The sequence below is a fragment of the Gymnoscopelus braueri genome, assembly GCF_963280865.1.
Source record: "Gymnoscopelus braueri genome assembly, chromosome: 2".
Lineage (NCBI taxonomy): Eukaryota > Metazoa > Chordata > Actinopteri > Myctophiformes > Myctophidae > Gymnoscopelus > Gymnoscopelus braueri.
In genome coordinates, this window is record NC_137604.1 from 19,625,711 (window position 1) to 19,639,117 (window position 13,407).

Here is a 13,407-nt window from a genome sequence, read left to right on the forward strand (position 1 = left end):
TCTCCAAAATGTCACAACGGTGTCTAGTTCATTAAATGTTTGGTAGGCTTTGTTTTTATTTGAGTGTCTAAAAAGCTCAAGAACACAGACCATTCATCCATCCATCCATCCGTCTTCATCCACTTATCGGGAGTCAGGTTGCGGGGATAACAGTTCCAGCAGATAATCCCAGACGTGCATTTCCTGGGCCACATTAGCTACTCCTAACTGGATCCCAAGGCGTTCCAAGGCCAGTGTGGAGATATCATTCCCCCATATGGTACTTGGTCTGCCCCGTGGCCTCCTCCCAGCTGGACATGCCCCGAAAACCTCCCTAGGGAGAAGCCCAGGAGACATCCGTACTAGAGTGCCCGAACCACCTAAACTGGCTTTCCACCTAAAGTGCTCAAGAGTCTCCTCCGGATGACTGAGCTTCTTACCCATTTAACTTGAGGCAGATGCCAGCCACCCTCCTGAGAAAACTCATTTCGGCCGCTTGTAAACGCAATCTTGTTCTTTCGGTCATGACCAACATTTCATGACCATAGGTGAGAGTAGGAACGAAGATTGACCAATAGATCGAGAGCTTTGCCTCCTGGCTTAGCTCTCTTTTTCTCACACCAGTGTGGTAAGAGTGAACGCAACACCGCTCCTACTGCTCAAGATTCTCCCGCTGATCTCCCGCTCTGCCCTCCCCTCACTCGTGATCAAGACCCTGGGCTAATTTATTCATTCACTTGGGGTAAGGTCTTATTCCCTGCCCGGAGTGGTCAATCCACCGGTTTCCTACTAGGAACCATGGCCTCGGATTTAGAGAACACACAGCAGTAAAATGTAATAACAATATAGTCTATTTATCTCTGAAGCTTTAAACTGATATAAAGCCCTGCTATGTACCATAATGTTAACTATTGTTCTACTAGATGGAGCCTTGCCTACCCCTTTGAACCTCATAGTGAGTTTAGGTGTTTGATTATACCCTACATAGCTTTTACATCATCCACTCGGCTCTTGTGGAGCCTGCATGTTTGTTAAATGGCACACATGCACCCTTTGCCTCTCCCAAAGGTTTATTCATTATTTACTCGGGGCAACGCACCCTTTGCCTCTCCCAAAGGTGTATTCACTATTTACACAGACACAAGACTATGATGACAGACTATGATGTCTGTCAGATCCTGGGAAGGAGGTGGTCACTGGTCAACACAGAACAGTCTGTTATCTTCAGGTTAACCGTTTCAAGGCTGCTCGATTTTATTGACTCAATTTAATTTGCTTTGGGTTGTGCCGTTACACTCAGACTGTCTCCAAAGGCACTTACACAGGCATGGCAGGGGGACTAAGCAAATGATCTTAAAGCTTGTGGTGATCCGGCTGGAGCCTCCGTAATTTTTAACTGCCAGTCTGGTCAACCCTGGTCCCTGGTTATTTTCGGTAAGTTTAATATTTTATTATTGTCAGGCCACGCCCTGACTGGCACCCCTGCAACCAAAATCGAAGGTAGTATTTCACGCCGCTACAAGCTGCTCTATGTAACCTTCCTTTTCTACCCCGGATTTGAACCCGGGCCTCCTGTGCAAGTTCTGAAATTTTTTACCACTGAGCTAATAGAGCCTGCCTGCTTGCTCTGGGAGAAATTGGAAGTTTAACCTTCAGGTCAAAATTCATGTCAAACCAGAAACGGGAGCGTGTCAAAGGTCGTGTCCGACCTAGATACAGGATCTAAATATTTCAATAGAGCAGGGAGATCAAAGTGTAGCCTGACAGCGGGTTCGAGTCCCGATCCCGACGCCCCTTTGCTGCGAGTCATCCCATCTCTCTTCCCAGTTCCTGTCAATCTACTGTACTATCAATAATAAAGGCATAAAAAGCCCAAAATAAATCTAAAACCACCATATCACCAAAAATGATCTGTTTATGCACTTGCAGAGAATACATTCTTGGCTTACAGATCACGCCTATATTTTTCTCATTTTCTCATTAAATATTGATTATCAACAAACAGATTTTAAGAAAAGCTTATGAGAATCTGTTGTTCTGTTTAACTTTCTCTTTATGCTAAAAGTTTACGGGTATCAAGTGAATGCTCATCAGCTGTCAAAATCCTCATTTGCTTGTTGAACTGATCTTTGCTAGCTTGTCATCTTACATTTGTAAGTTTCAAAACTATATTGCTTCACAAAAGACCACGGCTTTGTTTTATTAAAATGAGATGAAATGGAATGGATAACTTGAGGCGGTTAAATATTTACCTGACATGGACTTTGTTTTTGTGTTTGTTTGCCAGGTTTGTGGACACAGGTGATATGCCCGAGACCTTTCCTTACAGAACCAAAGCACTTTTCGCCTTTGAGGAGATTGATGGAGTCGACGTGTGCTTCTTTGGCATGCACGTACAGGAGTATGGCTCCGAATGCTCGTTCCCCAACACCAGGTCTGTACTCAAAACGCAGGCCGGGAATTGTAATAATTATAGTACTGGCATCTTATTAAGTCAGTACTGGACATGTTTTTTTTTTCCTGTCTGACAAAGTTATGTCCTTCTGTTTACGGGTCAGTCTCTCTAATCACCAGACCGCCCTGCCACTGAATTATTTAACCACATAAACCCTAGCGTACCTATTGTGGGGCGAAAATAGTCGATCTACAAGCTCACTATGCATCACATTGTGACTGGTTGTGAGCTTGTAGATTGGCAATTTTTGGCGAAGAGATTTTGGTCTAGAGGGAAAAAGCAACCCGGTCAACTAAGTATATACTGTATGGTTTAAGTGATTAAAAACTGAAATGCTAACTACTCCTCTGACCCTCTGCAGGCGGGTATACATATCATACCTCGACAGTATTCACTTCTTCAAACCTCGGGGGCTAAGAACGGCAGTCTACCACGAGATTCTGATTGGCTATCTAGAATATGTCAAGAAACTTGGGTAAGTGTTGCTTTCTCTCTCTTTTAAACTGTTCTTTCTGCTGTCCCCTCTATTGAGTGACTTTAACACATCCACCGCCAAGGGCTAATCTCATAATGTACTCACCAGTGCCAATGTTTTATTGTTGTTTTTAGTTTTTTTCAGGTCGCCATAGGCCCCGTTAAAATCCTTTAGATTGCGCGATCCACTGTTTGTAAACAACGGGCACATGTCCTGGTGTCTACTCGTCGAGACCGCGTGTCAAACGGAGCCGCCATGTTTGAGTTCTGACCGTTTATGTTAACATGGGAAATGCGAGGATGAAAAACTACATAGGTTTTACAGGGCTTTTAGTGTACGACTTAGAATGGAGGCCGACGGGAAACAAAAAACGGGATCGCACTTCCGGTCGACTTCTAGTGGTGTTACACTGAAAATGGTCCCCCTATTGTGCACAATTCAATAAAATATTATTTAAAAAAAAATAGTTTCCAGCTCTGAATCAGTAAGTTGTTCCCATATCCTAATAAACACTACTATCAAAGTGTCCTAGGGAGTTTTTCCATTATTCACTGTCTATGGACAGCTCCAGGGTTTGTCTCTAGATGACATCACATCTTGTCACTCTGCTCTTCAGCTTAAAGAGAAACATCTTAAAGCTTCAGTTCGTAAGTTTTGTTTCTGCCTCGATCGAGATGGGTAATTGCAACGATGTACGAAAAACTATAATAAAGATGGCGGCACATCTTGTGTCCAATCCGGTGCACCATCTGCTTCAGATAACTTTGACATTGTTGACTTTGACATTGTTGGATCCCCCAACCCCAGGGTTGGGGATCCCCAAACACTGCACATGTGCTAGTTATATTGTATTAACATACTATACTATACAGATTGGTTCACAAAAACAAAAAAAAAGTATTGTATTGTAAAAATATAGAAATAACATAAATTCTATTTTAGGATGGATTTCCCCTTAAACGTCACTGGACACCTTTCCATGAACTGCAGCCTTAAATGGAAACCAAGCATTTCCCCCCCTTTTATTGTGATTGATTTTCAACAACAATGTCTTTTTTTCTCTTCTTGGCATTGTCGCAAGATGAAAACCCTTCTATTTTCATGTCTGACCTTTTCAAATAAATGAGTCTAGACATGTTTTTCTTTGACAAAGTATGACCACAGAGTTTTGCAAGTAGGGAAAAAAAGTCCCAGGAGAGAAGTTATTTGTATCCTACAGTGCACCAGACGTTTTGAATGAAGGTTTTGAGGCAGTGGTCCATCTATCGAGGTAGACTCGGGTCTAAATGTTGGTGTGTATTCCTCTGCCCAGGTATGCCCAGGGTCATATTTGGGCGTGTCCACCAAGTGAAGGAGACGACTACATCTTCCACTGCCACCCTGCCGACCAGAAGATCCCTAAACCCAAGAGGCTTCAGGAGTGGTACAGGAAGATGCTGGACAAGGCCTACGCTGAGAGGATCCTGCACAACTACATGGTAGAGATCACTGGCAAACTATTACGCTTATAATCCATCGTACAATGAAAATAGCCTATTGTAGATCAGCTATTTTTGGTGTGGACCACAGTCGTATGACTAAGTATAAATCAGGCTTTATTGTGCATTCTTTATGTAACAACCTTAACCCTGGTTGTGAAATGTGCTATACAAATAAAGTGGATTGGATTGGATTGGATAATATTCTCAATATAAAATGGAAGATATACATTTACTACTTTTTGCGTGTGTTTATTTACTTCATTACATTCATCCCTCTATTATAAATACCAGTTCTGTCAAGGTTTTTCTGACATCGGGGGGTGACTATGCATGACAGTAAGCAAGAACGTCCGTGTCATGACTGTGCAGTAAAGGTAGCCTGGTAAACCATCCCGGTTGCGCAAATTCACATTATCGCGTCTCTTCTGCAGATCGGTCTGGCCCCAAGCGCTGGGTAGGCGTTTTGCAGAAACCAAAAAGTAGAAGAGCCAATCAGCATCTGTCAATCACTGGGCCCTGAGCGCAGACCCATAGATAATACTGATCACCTGACCTTTTGGTGCTGGTGATTTTCCTTCACCCCCTCTTTGGGGGCACCACAATTTTCTCTAGTAGGAAAAGTTCCTGTCTATATCGATGTAGGCATGTGCTTTTGTTGTCCATGTAAATGGATTTTGATGGCCTTTCATATAAGAATACTGAACATATTCCCGGGTTGAACATTGGCAGTGTGCCAGCCCTTTTTCACCTGAACACCCCCAATTGACCTCATTTATCTTTGGACTCTCTTCTCAGGACATCTTCAAGCAGGCAACAGAGGACCGTGTGACCAGCGCCAATGAGCTTCCCTATTTTGAGGGTGACTTCTGGCCCAACGTTTTGGAGGAAAGCATCAAGGAGTTGGAACAGGAGGAGGAGGAGCGTAAGAAGGAGGAGAACACCGCCGTCTGTGAAACTCCCGAGGTCAGAACCGCAACTCTGTTGGCCACTTTTATTTGATTTTAGTCTTGACTGATTTTGAATCATAACCATGCATTCACATTGTTAATGAATTTATTTATTTTTCTTTATTTTTTTAGGAGAGGGCTCTGACTTATGTCTTTTTATACTAATGTTACTGTTTATTATTTTGTGCTATAAACACTTCCAGGCCTCGTGTTCTATGAGCTGTAGTGTAAATGGCTCTGATCGCAGTCATTAAATATACAAAATTACGAAAAGGAGATAAAAAATTGTGAAAAGGAGGTGATGGAGACAGCTTACTGGATTCATGCTCTAAGGCTGAATTCTCAAAAGGATTAAGTGAGGAATTCATGTTGAACTCCTGTGGGTTTTGTGATTTCTCGACATGTATATTCAGTTTTGTACTTTTATATTTTCTAATCTATTTCAGGATTATGAAATTGAATATTTTTATGTTAAATATTGTATATTTAATGACTGCGATCAGCTATATATAGGGCATGTACGCATGTCATCAATGACTGCTGCTTTGGCATATTAATACTGTAGCTCTGAAACTTTATTCTGTGAGTGCGAATGGTTCATTTGATGAAACTTCTTCAGTTGCCTTAGTGGAAGAGGCGTTTCCGTGCCTTCCTCACCACATGGCCAACGATGTAGATGGGGGTGTGTTCTCTGTCCAGCTTCCTGTAGTCCGTCTGAAGCTCTTTGGTCTCGTCGATGTTGAGAGCCAGGTTGTTCTCCTGGCACCATTATGTCAGGTTTTTGACCTCTTACCTGTGGGCTGTATCGTCATTGTCAGAGATCAGGTCTATCACTGTTGTGTCATTAACGACAGGTAGCTAACCGCTAGCTAACACCCAGTGGGTGTAAACTGTCTAGCAGTTTGTTTGTGTGAGGGTGGTCACACAATCATAAATGAATAGCTTGTTGGTCAAATCACGTTAGGATTTTCAGATGAGTTTAAAAGACTGGCTGCTGACCATAAAAAGAGAGCCTAAGTATTCATAGTAGATAAGGAGGTTTTTTTGATAGGGGAGCAAATTAATACAAATTTTTCATGTTGCCAAATTGCAATTGTATTGACTGTATGCCCTACTAGACAGGGCAGGCAGTGAGGCAGGAAAGCAATCTGGTTTCAGAAAGCCGTTGTGAAATGAAAGGTGAGGACTTCAGCCTCCTATCGTGTCACATGTGAACCTGCTTATGTTTCTCTTTTCTTTCTACTGATGTTTTTATTATTAAGACGGGAAAATATATTCTATGAGTGTGGAGCCTTTCCTTTTTGATATCCACATCTTAGTCAAACATTAGAAATCAAGTCAAGATGGTGATATAGTCAAGGAGGCCTTTACAGCTGCCAATGATTTTGGTGATTTTACGAACAAGGCTGGATGGATGCCACCCACAGTTCCAGTTGTCCAGGAAACGGTTTTGCTGTAATGAAAATGGATTTCATGCTATCTAAGCTGAAGGAAAAAATTATATATTGTCGTTTATTATGTTGAAGCTTGCACTGTTTTTACAAACAAGATTGGATGTCACCCACAGCCTCAGTTGTCCAGGAGAACAACAGAATAACATTGGATTGTTTTGTGGTGATGAACATGTCCGTCATGGTATCTTTATGCATAACAAATGTATTGTGCTTTGCCTCTGAAAGTAGAGAATACTGCAATGTGTTGTGTACAATACATGACTTCTCCAAAGTATTGATAACTGAACTCTATTTTATTGATATTACATAATTGACTTATTCTGTGTTTTCATCATTGAGGTTAGCAGCTTATAATAAGACTTTAATGTTGTTTTCACTGTCTGTCTGGCGTTGGTAGATTTCTCCAGCATTGGAAATAGTAGATCTCATGTCTCAAAAGGTTGTCCATCCCTGTCCATGTTGAAACAAATGTGGACACATTTTGAAAGCCCTTTTCCCTCCCTTTTATTTTAAAGTCAGCATTTTTGGCCAGTGAAATCGGATCATTTCTCCAAAATGTATGATTGTCTTTGTCACGTGATTCAGGCTCTACCCAAACATTAAAAAATTGGTTGGAGTTTGAATCTCTCCATCTACTATAATCTACAAGCCGTAAATTATTGTTCTCGGTTTATCATGTTTTAGACATTTGTTTGAATGTTGATTTGCCGGTGCACTCTATTCTTCATGTATGGTCTTCAAAAGGGCCAAAAGTCAGTGCTGGCAGAAATCTGCTGACTGAAGTGGCTTGCACACGAGTGCATAGTAACCACACAGTAGAGATTTTAGCATTTTTTTATTATATTATTTTGGCATTTCAATGTGAACTGCAAGCTTCTGGAAAATGATGGTGTGGATGGAAAACTTTGGACACACGAATGGCGTTTGCGCCTTTATCCACATAAGTGGACATGGCCAAAGTCTAACTCCTTTTTTTGTTACAGCAAGTAAACTAGACCATGCTACAGTGCCTACCAAATTGATTTAATTGGTTTAATCCTATGTATGGTGAGAGTGTTTGATTAATCTGTCATTGTATTTGGCCCACAGGGCATACCAACTGACACCAAGAATGCCAAGAAGAAAAACAGCAAGAAGACCAATAAAAACAAGGGCAGCGTTAGCCGAGCCAATAAGAAGAAGCCTGGGATGCCGAATGTAGCCAATGACCTGTCCCAAAAGCTTTACGCCTCCCTGGAGAAACACAAAGAGGTAAATGGCTGCGGTTACATGGACAATATTTATTCATTCCGAACAGAGATTCATACCCAATTGTTTACATGGAAGCTTACATGACCCAAAGCATTCATTCGGCATTTAACTTTTTACTTGCACAACGTGGTTCCCGACTACGCCCGGGCATGGACATGGGGCCGCCCGGCTCCACTACTCGGGGCGGAGCTTCCCCTGGTGGGCATGGGGAGGAGGCAATAGCCCCCTTGTGCCTCCGCGGCGGAGGTTTGAAGTCCGTAGGCAGGCCGGGAAGCAAGGCACTTACTCCTGCCAGGCAGCGTTGTATGCAGTGCGAGCCCTTGTTCCTTTGTTATCGCCGTTTTAATGCGAAAGTAGCAGATCTACATGTTCAGACCAGTTTGTTTTTTTGTATTGGTACCAGACACTGTAAAACTTAAGCTAGCCTACTACTTGTCACATTTCTCATGTAGGCTACCTTAATTTTATTTAAACAAAAAACGTTTCATCTGACTGAATAGATTCTTTTGATTATAACTTCCCGTTTCATGTCAAGGACGGATAAAGATTGTTCCTCCATCACAGGCTCAGATCCTCGGAGCGTCCGTTCTCCTGGACAAGTCTGGGCTTAACCATTACAGTATATGAGCTTAATTAAATGACGCTATAGAATATGAATCGTTAACTTTATCCCGCAGGAGCGAGCGCTTCTCAGCACCAACCGTGGCTGACGCGTAAAGAGACATAAATAGACTTATGCAATCTTTGAATTAAAGTTTTACTGCATACAATATTTTATATTAAAAATAATAAAAATTCGAGATCCACACCCATTTTTGGACAATTCTGACAGCACTACTAAGCGCAGACATGTGCAAAAGAATGCATGTATTCCAAACAGAGAGGAGCGTTCGGAATAAAGTGTTTATATGGTATTCCATTCCGATCAGACCGGTATGGAATATTCTATTCCAATTGAGGTGTTTACATGAGCATTTTTATTCTGAATGAGCAGTCATTCCGAATATAAGTGGAATATTCCTGTCCATGTAACCGCAGCCAGTGGTTCTTATTTTTGGAGAGCAACCATTTGTGAGTATTTAGATTGGATGTAAGTTCCCCTAAATGTTTGCATAACACGTTCCTTATTAGTGTGTTCGTGAGGTGTTAAAGCAAGTGTTTTGTTCCAGAATAAGAGATCCACCCTATCATTACCTCATTCGCTAACGCTCCCTTCTGTTTTGTTCTTCACAAGGTGTTCTTTGTGATCCACCTGCACCCCGCTTCCATGGTCAACACCCTGCCGCCCATCATGGACCCTGACCCCCTACTGACCTGTGACCTGATGGATGGCCGCGACGCCTTCCTGACTCTGGCCAGGGACAAGCACCTGGAGTTCAGCTCCCTGAGGAGGTGCAAGTGGAGCAGCATGTGCATGCTGGTGGAGCTACACAACCAAGGCCAGGATCGCTTCGTCTACACCTGCAACGACTGCAAGCACCACGTAGAGACGCGCTGGCACTGCACTGTCTGCGAGGTGAGATCTATGCATTGTTGTTGCCACACAAAAAACAAAACATACCAAGCATAACAAATATTAATGATAAATTAAAAACACAATTTCACATATTTTGATCTTTTGCTTGTATTAACCTTCTTGTTCCACTCTTTCGCCCCCTCCTTAGGACTTTGACCTGTGCATTAACTGCTACAACACCAAGGGCCATGAGCACCAGATGGTTAAGTGGGGCCTGGGCTTGGACGATGATAGCAACAGCCAGAGTGGAGAGGCCTCCAAGAGCCCTCAGGAGAGCCGGCGCTTAAGCATCCAGCGCTGCATCCAGTCCCTTGTCCACGCCTGCCAGTGCCGCAACGCTAACTGCTCCCTGCCGTCCTGCCAGAAGATGAAGAGGGTGGTTCAGCACACGAAGGGCTGCAAGCGCAAGACCAACGGGGGCTGCCCTGTGTGCAAACAGCTCATTGCTTTGTGTTGCTATCATGCCAAGCACTGTCAGGAAAACAAGTGTCCTGTGCCGTTCTGCCTGAACATAAAGCACAAGCTTCGCCAGCAGCAGCTGCAGCACCGCCTCCAGCAGGCCCAGATGATGAGGAGGAGGATGGCCACCATGCAAGGCAGAACAATGCCTCTACCGTCCCCGCCGGCCTCCACTGCCCCCAGCACGCCCACCTCTCACCCTCAGCCCAACAACCCCCAGACCCCCCAGCAGTCGCTCTCCAACCAGTCCCAGACCCCCAACAACACAGCCGGTGTCATGTCCCCCGGCTTCCCCAACGCTCCCCGCAATGGACAGCCTCAGACGCCGGTATCGCAAGGCAAGCCGGGGCCCCAGGCCTCTCCTCTTCACCAGCAGCCGTCGCCCCTCTCACAGCCGCCCCAGCAGCCTCAGCAGCCCCCACAGCAGCAGCCTCCGCCGGCTGCCGTCAAGATGGCGCGGCACATAGAGATGATGGCCCAGGCCCAGCAGCAGAACCAGCAGAGCTACCGCGTCAACATGAACGGTCTTCAAATGAGCCCTCAGCAGCGCATGGCCGGACCCATGCAGGCGCCCATGCAGATGGTGCCAGGGCCCCGGGGGCCCCAGGTCATGCAGCCCGGCATGGCCCCGGGACAGTGGCCCGGAGCGGGTGGACCAATGCAGGCTGCCCAGCCTCAGCAACCGGGCCTTCCCCAAGGGCAGTCCCCACAGCAGGCGATGACCCTACAGCGAGCCATGATGCCACAAGGGCAGCAGCCACAGCTGGCCCAGAGGATGTTGGTGCCCCCCCAGCAGCCTGGTGCCCGGCCACCGACACCCCAGAGAACCGGCGCCATTGCTCCCAATGCCCTCCAGGACCTCCTCCGTACCCTCAAGTCTCCCAGCTCACCTCAGCAGCAGCAGCAAGTCCTCAACATCCTGAAATCCAACCCACAGCTTATGGCTGCTTTCATCAAGCAGCGAACGGCCAAGTACCACGCCAGCCAGCCTCAGCAGCAGCAACAAGCAGGCCAGCAGCCGCCACAGCAGCCGGGCATGCCGGCGATGCAGGCCATGGCAATGCAAGGAGGGGCAGTGCCAAGGCCTGGGATGCCCCCACAGCAGCCTCAGCAACCTACCGCCCAAGGCATGGCAGCATTAGGTCCCCAAGGGCAGCTGATGAACACCAACCCCCAGATCCAGGAGCTCTACCGTCGACAGCTTTTAAGGCAACAGCAGCAACAACAACAACAGCAACAACAGCAGCAGCAGCAACAACAACAGCAGCAGCAACAGCAGCAACAACAGCAGCAGCAACAACAGCAACAGGGAGTGATGCCTCAAGGTCATCCTGGCCAGTTCCCCCCTCAAGCCCAGGCCACCGCAGCCACTTACTCACAGCTCCGTATGCAGCAGCAGCAGCAGCAGCAGCTAGCTATGCAGGCAGGTGCCGGAGGTGGTGGGGGTCCCATGGGCCAGCTCCCACCCATCGCTCAGATAGGCCAACCTGGCATGGGAATGGACTCCACCCAGAACCTGCTCCATCAACGCATACTTCAACAACAACAACAACAACAGCAGCAACAGCAACAACAAGCTGTCCTGAAACAGCAGATGGGCTCCCCGGCCCAGCCCGGCCCTATGAGCCCTCAAACCCACCTGCTGGCTGGCCAGCCCCAGGGTGGAGCCCATCTCCCCGGCCAGCCTGCCCTCAGCAACCAAGTCCGCTCCCCGGCGCCGGTCCAGTCCCCTTGTCCGCCCTCACAACAGCAACCCCAGCAGCCTCCTCCACATTCCAGCCCCTCGCCGAAGGTCCAGAACCAGCCACAGCCTTCGCCCCAGCGCCCGCCCCCATCACTCTCGGGGTCACCCCACCACCCCAGCTTAGGAGGCCCTCTGTCAGGGTCTATGGAACAGGGACACATGGGAACACCAGAACAGAGCGCTATGCTACCACAGCTTAACGCACCCAACAGAGGGGGGCTGAACAGTGACTTGGGAATGGTGGGAGACGCTACAGGGGACACTCTGGAGAAGTTTGTGGAGGGATTGTAGCATTTCTACTGGGAGACTCTTTGTCTTGAAACACACCGTCTCACTCCCAGGGACATATCCTCCCTCTCCTCCTGGTTCCCCCAGACTCTTGTCCAGTTTGAGGGCTTTGTTTGTTCTTTCTAAGGTTGAGAACACTTTTTGTACTGACATGTAAAAAGTTCTGAGTTGTAAAGAGAAGGAAAAGAAAAAGAACATTTTGGGTAAAAGATTAACTTGTTAACACTCTGCGGGAATGTCAGTTTCCTAAACCCAAGTGAGAGATGGATTCGCAAATGTCGTCATAAAGAAAATTTAAATCACAAAGAATATATTTTTTGGTTGAGACCAAATGTGCTCGATACTCGTTTTATTTTTTGGTTTTGGTATGGTTTCATGCCTTTCTCATTTCTTTTTTAAAGAAAATTTACAAGACAATTGCATTATATTATTCATACCTTTTTATTTTGTACCTTTGGAAAAAAAACGTAAAGCATTTTTGTGTTGAAACTGTAAAATAATTTGTCTGGGAAATGGGGCCAGGTTTTCTTTCTCTTGAAGCTCTCATGCCTGGCAATTGTAATCTAGTGTTGTATCATTTTTCAAGACGTTGTTCTGGGAAGGATCCTCCTCCTCTCCTCTGTATGTGTATGACGAGCACTTGGATGTATTGAAATAGGAAATGGACTATGGCAGGTTATGTACACACAGGCATGTATGCAGGCGCACATGAAGACACTGACAAAACTCACTGTCACTCAAAAAGAAACACAGTTCTGACCGATTTCACAAATAAAAAAACAAGGACTATAACCTACATCTCTCTGGCCTGGAAATCAGAAAATCTCTCTTTCGGGCGTGGAAAGTTCTTGCTTTGATATTAAATAAAAGGTTTGTCATACTTTTTTTGTCATACAAAAATGTAAAGTGTAAAGAGAGTGAGAAAGAGACCGCAGCCCCCTAAGCTGAGATGGAATGATGATCACTGGTTGACTGCTTATTTGTAGGCCACATATTGGATGTCCCCCTATGCTCTGATGTACTGCACTTAACGTCAAATTTACACTTCGATGTAGGATACGCTCGCTGAAAATAATAGTCATCGTGAGGGAAATGTTTTGCAACAAAGTATAAGTGCCGCTTAGAGTCAAGGGTGTAGTTTCAGATTCATCCCAAGGAAAGCTATATTATCAGCCCTTATTCTTCCTCTCAAAAAAACTTGAATTAGGGGGAGTTACTTTTTCTCCTATTGTAAATCATGCAAGTTATTAAGTGAAATATTATAAATCTAAGGAAGAGAGAATGAAATCACTGTATAAACTGGTTAAAGACTCATTTCTTACTTCTATACCATATTGTTAAATAAACTGTGTGCAACA

The 13,407-nt window shown here is 45.3% G+C and overlaps 1 protein-coding gene across 6 annotated transcripts in view; it reads left to right on the plus strand.

The window, feature by feature from the left end:
• Positions 1 to 13,407, plus strand: part of crebbpa (CREB binding lysine acetyltransferase a) — a 71,697-nt gene extending 58,290 nt beyond the window's left edge. For all 6 annotated transcript variants that reach the window (XM_080416725.1, XM_080416730.1, XM_080416727.1 and 3 more), the window contains 7 exons: positions 2,267 to 2,413; positions 2,796 to 2,909; positions 4,222 to 4,387; positions 5,186 to 5,353; positions 7,881 to 8,042; positions 9,277 to 9,558; positions 9,707 to 13,407. In XM_080416725.1, the coding sequence (XP_080272851.1) occupies positions 2,267 to 2,413; positions 2,796 to 2,909; positions 4,222 to 4,387; positions 5,186 to 5,353; positions 7,881 to 8,042; positions 9,277 to 9,558; positions 9,707 to 12,052 (3,385 nt within the window). In that variant the 3' untranslated portion in view covers positions 12,053 to 13,407. The remainder of the gene's footprint in view (positions 1 to 2,266; positions 2,414 to 2,795; positions 2,910 to 4,221; positions 4,388 to 5,185; positions 5,354 to 7,880; positions 8,043 to 9,276; positions 9,559 to 9,706) is intronic.